We start from the raw sequence: 8,220 nt of genomic DNA, 5'->3' as shown, positions 1-8,220 counted from the left end.
TGTAATTGCAATACTTCTTCTTGTCCACCGCTTTTCCTGAAGGATTTGCCTGTGAATAAGGCAGAGCAAAATTTCCCAGAGCCACTGAGTGCAACGCAGGCACCTAAGTTTCTTAAATACTTTGAAAATACTTTTGGCACTGGTTGTGTGTGCACGTTTGCTTAGAGCAAGTGAACGTTCCCTGGTGGTGCTGGGAATGCAGTGTCGTTATTGAATTAGTAGACATACGGATGTATTTCTATTTCGTGTAAAGCTTTATAAACTTTTTTTCTTTCAAAAAAAAATTTTGGAAATGTGTCAAGTATCCCTGGCTTGGTTTGGGGTTTGTTTGATTTAGGTAGGTCGCTAAATAAGGCTTACTTTTTGTAGTCAGCTTTGCATTTTGCAAATTCCCCAGGGAAAAAAAGAGAATTAGGCAGGCCTTCCGCACCTCGAAGCGGGGAAGATAGAGCAGGCCTGGTTTAACAGCATGATGCATAAAATGGGTTGAAGATGTGTTTTGGCTGCAATCTGGGCGTGGGAGTCTCCGTCTTTGCTGTAGTTGCTGCTCTGTGCGCCCGCCCTCGCGACGGCCTTGCCCGGCTCCGCGCGAGGCCGGCTGGTGACTGTCGCCTGGTGCTGCAGGCGAGTTTCTCGGAGGATGTATGAGCGCGCGGAGCAAATGTGCGCTGCGTCTCGGGCTCAGTTTCACGTGCACAGAGGGAGACCGGGGGAGAAAATAGCTGTCGCTGTTTCAAGACCCGCGCTGATTTTGCTGGAGCGCGTTCTCGCCTGTAGTGTCCAAATTACTCCAYGTGCAGAAGGACAAATTTGCTAATCACTGTGGGCTTTCGAGGTGGATAGCTAATAATCCTAATGCTTTCACGCCCTGACTGATTGAAAAACAGCCCTGACAGAGCTCGAGTAAGACGACGTGGTTCAGGGGTTAGCCCAGGCGCCTGAGCCAGCAGCCTCTGGGCTGCGAGTGCTCGTCGCGGCCGCGGGGGAAACTCTTGCCAAACGGAAGAAATACGCGGCAAGGTTCTCCATGCCGGCCACGCCGTTTTGCTTCCTCGGGCCGTATTTCTGAACAAACGCCGTGCCGACGCAGTAAATACTGGTGACGGCCCGCAAGTCGGCCGCCGTCGCGGGGCGAGCCGTGCACACCAGGAACACGTTGGGAAAAGCACAGCTCAAAATCTGCAGCCGTGCAGTGTGTAGGACCTGAAATCCATGCGTTCTCTCCTGTCACACGCCTTTTAATTTTTTCTTCTTTTATTTTATTTTCTTTTCTTTTTTTGCAGGACTTCTTTGAGAGTTACATCTCCATTGCTTCGACCGTGCCCTCGGTGCTCTGCCTGATTGGGAACTTCCTGCTCGTCAACAAGTAAGTGCTGCTGCGCTGCCAGCCCGCGCCGCGCTAACCGCGGCCGTTCCCCGGCTTACGCTGCCGGCCCTGTCGCTTCCGTCCCTCCTCCGTCATCACAGCAGTGGCTCTGAAGTCAGCCTGAAACTCCTGATAAGAAAAAAAACCCTTTAGAAAAGAGGGGAAAGCTAACCTTTGGAAGCTGCCGTTTCCTCTAGCCCCCTCGAGGAACATCCCGAGAGACTGGGGAGCATCCCAGGTGCTTTCTTGTGGCTTAGCAGTCATTTTGCGGAGACTGCTGCAGTCAGCAGTCAAATGCGCTAGCGGTTAGTCTGCATTCAGTCCGTGTAGCGTGTTCCATGCACAACGCGTGGAGCCGCTTGCTGATGCTGCCCCCGTCGGTGCTCAGGAGCGTCCCTAAAAGGGGTTGGCAAATCCTAGCCCGCCTCTTCGCGGTGCCTCCGGAAAGGAAAGGAAAGGAGCGGACGGCAAAGGTGGTGTTTCCGAGAGCACTTTCTGATTTTCCTTGGGTTGGCAAACGCGCTGGACCTAAGGGCAGCGCTCACCCCGGGGTGTTCTCCAGGTTGGCCCACCCATCACCGAGGAGCATCTCGTTAGGTTCCCTTTTCGTGGTCATAGGTGCTCCCTGTGGCAGATGAAGGCAGGGAGAGCTGCAGGCTAGCTAAGGCCCTGTCCAAAGGTCCCTTTGGTGCCGGGCACCCTGAGTGCCAGGCGCTCCCTGGCGTGCCCCGACCGCACGTACGCGTGGGCACCTCTTGTGCCCATCCTTTGGGAGGGAGGGGGGAAACCGCGTCGTGCGCGTGCACGCGAGGCGCGTGAGTGCAGGCTCGCTGGGCGATTAAAAACGCCCTCTTCTGTCACTGCCTTAATCACGGCAGACTGAGATTAACTGAAGCGATACGCCCTCCCCCCTGCCGAGAGCATCCGTGCGTGGAGTTGGTCGTGATTCGGTTTGGTTGCGCTGTTTTAATTGCTCCTTTGTTCTCAGCGTTTAATAAATTCATCGTTTAGTTGCTTGACAAGGAAAGTCATCCGTGTATACGCAGCTACATGATCATTCCTCCCAAAAACGGGCCGGTCGGGGAGTGTTACTGTCCCCGGGGAGGGCTGTGCGGCAGACGAACTGTATCGCGCGGGTCCTCGGAGCAGGGCTGGTCCGTCGTCCACCTGGTCCTCCTGGCTCGCTGGAGCTGGCCGAAGCGGTTACAGCCGTGTGTGTGCTTAATCTCTAATCTTAACTGCTAGTTTGACTTTCTTCCTCTTTCCTTTACCCGCCCCTTTCTGCCCCGAAGGTGAGCCGATAGCCTTGTGTCTCTGTAATAAGTAACCTCCTTGCTCAAGCAGCTGATGACCTTGTAGCGACGCGCGCGGGATTGCTTTCGCCCRGCTGGCCGTATTCCCCGGGGAGGCTTTATCGCCGCCACTGTGTGCTGCTCCTGTGGTGGGAACATCTCCCCATTCCTGGTGCAGATAGAGACATACAGCTTGGCTGGGTTTATGGAATYGCTAGACGGAGTCAGCTAAGCCCTGATAGACAATGTGGAAATCGTGGAGTTGGATATCCAACCGCTTTTAAGAAAAACTGCTTTTGCTCCCTTCCCCGCCTTTTATTTTCTTTGGCCTTTCTTGTGGCAAAGGAGTTAGTTCATGGTGTCCTCTGCATTGGCCTCGCCATCTGGCTCTTGGGCCCCGCTGGGGCTCTTTCTGGGCTGTGGCATCTTTTAACCAGGGTCGTGCCAGATTGCCTGCTTTCAAAATACCTAAAGAGAGGGGGAAGCAGCTGCAGGATGGCAAAGGCACCCGTTACGTTCTCCCCTAGGGTGCCTGCCAGCGTCCGCATCCTCTCCTCCCTCTTCGTGATGCTGGCCGTCTTCCTGGTGATCACGGTGCTGGTGAAGGTAGACACTTCCACCTGGACCACCCACTTCTTCGCCATCACCATCGTCTGCGTGGTGGTCGTCAGCAGCGCCTCCACCATCTTCACCAGCAGCATCTTCGGCCTGACGAGCTACTTCCCGATGAAGAATTCGCAGGCCTTGATCTCAGGTTTGTTTTCTTCTGCTGTGCCGAGCAGTGGTGAGGAGGAGATGGAAACCTTCTTGCCCGCTTGATCCCTGTGTGGGCCTGTTTAGGCAGACGGGGCCCTGCTTTGTGTCCTGCGTTTTGTGCTGCAGCCTGGTGGGATTAAGTTGTGGGGTTTTCTTTGCTTGGTTGGGTTTTTTGTTTTTTTTCTTGCATCTGGTATTTTGTCATATGATGTTTATTTTAGAAACTTGACTTTGCCTTTAAAAAAAAAAAAAAATCTTGCAGGCTAGGACAAAGGGAAGTTGCTGCATAAGAAACACGCTCAGTCACATGAGCTGTTTCTGTAAATATCCCATAAACTGCCATACTCCATATAATGAAGTGCTTAGGTCTCTTGGCAGAGACAAGGAGAGGAGCAGACCTTCACCTTCCCTATCCTGGGGCCGAATATCCCTCAGGGCACCTGGAGCCCAAGGAATGGGTGGGAGATATATGTATTTTTTTTTTTCATGCGAGGGAAGCGGGGAGGAGACACTGTCCCATAGTTCCTTTGTTTGCACCTTGAGAAATCTCAAACTTTGCATTGTCTCCTCTTTTCTGTTTTGCATTCATTTCCATAAGTGATGGGGGACACATTTGGAGCTATGAGTGATGAGCTCCCCGGAGGTTTGGCTGTTGTTGATAACATTATAAATGTGCTGTAGAACGGCTGAGAAACCGAGAGGGAAAGGGGAAAAAAAAMCAAGACAGAGAGAGAGAAATTTTTTCCCCAGGCCAAGACAGGACTGTTTTAATGAGTTTAACCCAGCGGGGGAACTCGCTACATCCCYGAGATGGCTGCTCGCTTTGCAGAAGGATAAACCTGTTCCTGGTGGCTTGAGCGCCCGTCTAGGGAAGCACAGAAGAGAGGCAGCAGGATGCCCGGTGGTGGAGAGCCAGGTGTGGGTTTCGGGCAGGTTCGGACCCTCTCCTCTGCAGGGCTCGGCACGTCCACGCGCAGCGTGCCGTGGCTGTGTTGGAAGGGGGTGCAGAGCAGTGGGGTTCTGGCTCTGCTGTAACCCCACAAATAGCCACGACACAGCCGGGCGTGGAGACGGAGGTGGCTCGGTGCATGCGGCTGGGCTTTCCTGTGCCGGTGGCCTTTTGAGGGCTCACAGGGAGAGGTGGTTTGCTGGATCTGGAGAGCAGCCTCTGGGAGAGGTAGAGGAGAGGCGGTAGGAGGGTGAGCCRCTGCGCCCAGGTGCGGGTTAGGCAGGCTGGGAGATCTTCGGTAAGAGGATGCCCCTGTTTTGGGTTGCCTCCCCTGCAACATCCCCATCTAAACCTGCCTTGCTGGAGGTGCGACCGCTGCRAGTTGCTGTCTGCCACGTTGGTGTCTCTCCTGAGACCTCGGCTGTGCAGCGGCTTGGGCCTGGTTCCACGCCACCAGCTCGGCCCCCCAACGCTGAGCTCTGGCTCTCTCCTCCCCTCCGCAGGCCAGGCCATGGGCGGCACGGTCAGCGCCGTCGCCTCCGTGATAGACCTGGCAGCGGCAGCCGACGTTACCGACAGCGCCCTGGCCTACTTCCTGACGGCAGACATCTTCATCGTCGTCTGCATCATGGTCTACCTCCTTCTTCCCAAGCTGGAGTACTCCAGGTACGGCCCCAGGATAACCGGGGTTGGCTTCCCACCAGCTTCTGCAGATGCACCACAAACGCAGGCGGGAAGGGATAACCCTTTTTTCTGCCTTGAAAGCTCTGCAGCGTGCAGAGCAGATGTCTTTTGGGAATGGGTAAGAGCACAGCACCAAACACGGCACTGCCAAAGGGGGTGGCCAGGMGGACTCGCGTGCTCCGCCGGTTCCTGTCCCATCAGCCCTCCTGCCCGTGGTGTGGCCCCCTCCTGGGTGTCTTGTCGGAGAGCCGAGCTCGGCACCCTCGTGCTCCATCTCCAGCTGCCGGGAGCAGTGTCCTTGCTGCACTGCTGACTTCTGAACTTCCCGATTCGACAGAAACCACAGACAGAAACTGCGGTGCTTGCCACAGCGTGCGCTGAGTTTCTGAAAAGCCACCATGGAGGGGGATGACAGAAACTGCTCAAGCAGCTTCTAAAGTGCCTTCCTCCAAATTTCCAGAACTAGGTCTTCAGAGAACTAAAATCTGGAAATAGCTAGCCAAATGGGTCCTGATGACACATCTGTCTAAATTAGTGTATGACCCATATAGGTCATATCGGTGTTGGCGGCCCTCAAAAATGCCTGGTCCCCCCGTGAATCACTGAGGGTGTTTCTTGGGTAAAGCTGTGTCCTGAGGCTGGGAGAAGGTGAGTCCCTGGGAATCGCCTCTTCATACGAGGGTGCACATAGACTCAGACAGCCAGAGCGAAGGGCTGGTGGCAGTGTCTCCCCCCTGCATAGGAAGAGGATCCCCTTTCTGGCTGGGTGTGAAGCACGAGCCGCCCAGCCTGCTGCAACGTCCTCTTCTGCTGGGTCTGGCAGATGTCCCTGCACCACTGGCTTCTCTCTAATTTTCACCTTCCTCTTCAAGTCCCGGGTTTTTGCCCAGCTGTTGGCTAATGATTTCCCTCCTCCTCTTCTTTCAGGTATTACATGAGAAGCCACAAAGAGAGCCCGTATCTGGCAGCAGAATCGCCCAGCAGCTCTTTAGAGGAAGGGTCACAGGGCAGTGTGAACGACTCGTTTTTAGCAAAGGGGACCGGCACTCCAGATATCCCCCCGCTCCGTCCCATCCTGAGGAAGACTGCTGTCCTAGGCTTCTGCCTCTTCTACGTCTTCTTCATCTCTATCATCATTTTCCCTTCTCTCTCCTCCAACATAGAGTCTGTCAACAAGTCCTCTGGCAGCCTGTGGACCAACAAGTACTTTGTGCCGCTCACGAGTTTCCTCCTGTACAATTTTGCGGACTGGTGTGGGAGGCAAATCACTGCCTGGATCCAGGCCCCGGGCCCAAAGAGCAAGCTGCTGCCYGCTCTCGTTCTCCTGAGGACAGTCTTGCTCCCGCTCTTCATATTGAGCAACTACCAGCCTCGGACTCGAATCAAAACCGTGGTCTTCAACCGAGACGTGTACCCGGTGGTCTTCACCGCGCTCCTAGGACTCAGCAACGGCTACTTGGGAACGCTAGCCATCGTCTACGGCCCCAAGATCATGCCCAAAGAGTTGGCCGAGGCAGCGGGGGTGGTGATGACGTTTTATCTCATGCTGGGGCTGGCGCTGGGGTCCGCCTGCTCCGTTCTCCTTGTCCACCTCATATAGAGGAGCGGTGGAGGGCCCCGCCTGCTGTGCGTTACTACTTTCAGGTATTCTTTCTTCACGTTTCCAAAAGGCGAGGCATGCCGTGTGTTTAGGACAGACCCCAAACGGTGCGGCCTTTACAGCRTGGCCGGCAGCCTGCCTAGTGCGTAGGTTTGGCGTCCGGGAGGAGGTCTGCCTTCGGCGAACGGGTGCTCTCTGGTCTGTTTGTGTCCCTGCATTCAAAAGGTCCCTTGGACCTTTGTCACTCAGGGAGGTCCTGCCCATTCCTTTATGTTCTTTCACCCATGTGGGAATTTAAAAAAAATTGTTACTTTAGAGCATCACTGAAGGATCAGCGTAATAATTGCACTTGCAAAGCTGTGCTGGAAGAATTGAGAGCGCAAAGGAGACGGGGAGAGACCGGCTCCTTCCCTGGTGCTCAGGGAAGCGATAGGCTACCTGGACTACCTGCACGTGGCGTCAAGGCTCTCGCCAGCCCTGGTGGAACCCTGAGCCGTTTCTGGACACTAACTTATTTTTCGAAGGAAACTGAAATGCTAAGTAGCCTGCTGTGTTTTTAAGGTGCCTTTTGTCTATGATGAGGAAGGTCTATAAAAGTCRGGGCGGGTTATTAGAAAGGCTCTGATGTTATGCTTTCTAAGTTCACAGTAGAAAATTGTTAATTCAAGTAGGCAGATGGCATATGGTACCCAGATGCTTTCAGAAGGATGAGCTACTGTAACACCCAAGAAGATGCCCACCCCCAAGGGGGAACTGGCTTTCAAAGTCGCTTTAAACTTACACATGCAAATGCAGCCTAGACTAAATGCAGTTATTATATTTATCTTCTCAAATTACATGGATTTATGGATTTATGGTTTAGGAGAGGTGAACTAATAAGGAAGGACATAATTGTATAACTTGGCATTACAGTCAACGCCTCAGGGGGAAACTATCTGCGGAAGATGTTTCTTTTAACTTGACTTGGTGACTCAGAGTTATTAGAAGAATATTGAACTTTTTTTTTCTAGTGGGTCACTGTTTTTAATCGCAGGCCAGCAGCTAGTAGAGAAGGAACGTGGTTCTCTGCCTCCGCTTCATGGCATGCCACGTTCACGCAGCAGCATAAAACCAAACGCACAAAATGCCCAGCCCTTCCCCGTGGGCGAACGGCCGCCGGCACGGGGGAAGCGGGTGCTGTTTGGCCGTGAGGCCTCCAAGGCCAGTAGCAAGGGGTGCATCCGCAAAGAGCCAAATGCGTTTGCCGATGGAGGAGAGCCGTTTCCGTGCTGGTTTTGCAAAGAGATGGGGGGGCCCTTTTGGTGCTGCCAGCGAGACGTTGACTTTAAAGACCCCCCAGCATCTCCCCCTTGGTGGCGTATTTGCAAGGAAGTGGCTGGACTTGCCGCTGATCCCCGATTTCCCGATCTCCTCCTCGGTGGTGTGCTCATTAGCAAGAGGTAAGGAGCGAGGAGCTGGGGCTTTCACGGAGCACCTGCCCGCGGCTGGCTTCCGTTGCTTCCTTTAGAGAATAGCGCCGAGCTGGCATTTAAGGTGACTGATGGCCGTTACTGAGACTGAATGAAACGCAGGC

General features: G+C 54.1%; 1 protein-coding gene across 1 annotated transcript in view; it reads left to right on the top strand.

The window, feature by feature from the left end:
- Nucleotides 1–8,202, top strand: part of SLC29A3 (solute carrier family 29 member 3) — a 13,589-nt gene extending 5,387 nt beyond the window's left edge. Inside the window, exons 3-6 of the mRNA XM_026071043.1 lie at nucleotides 1,284–1,366; nucleotides 3,186–3,412; nucleotides 4,867–5,029; nucleotides 5,975–8,202. Of these exons, the coding sequence (XP_025926828.1) occupies nucleotides 1,284–1,366; nucleotides 3,186–3,412; nucleotides 4,867–5,029; nucleotides 5,975–6,647 (1,146 nt within the window). The 3' untranslated portion in view covers nucleotides 6,648–8,202. The remainder of the gene's footprint in view (nucleotides 1–1,283; nucleotides 1,367–3,185; nucleotides 3,413–4,866; nucleotides 5,030–5,974) is intronic.
- The last annotated feature ends 18 nt before the right edge of the window (nucleotides 8,203–8,220 follow it).

This window comes from Apteryx rowi, unplaced genomic scaffold (genome assembly GCF_003343035.1).
Source record: "Apteryx rowi isolate R43461 unplaced genomic scaffold, aptRow1 scaffold_320, whole genome shotgun sequence".
NCBI classification, from domain to species: Eukaryota; Metazoa; Chordata; class Aves; order Apterygiformes; family Apterygidae; genus Apteryx; species Apteryx rowi.
Note: the sequence above shows the minus strand (reverse complement) of the source record. Positions and strands in the feature narration are given on the sequence as shown.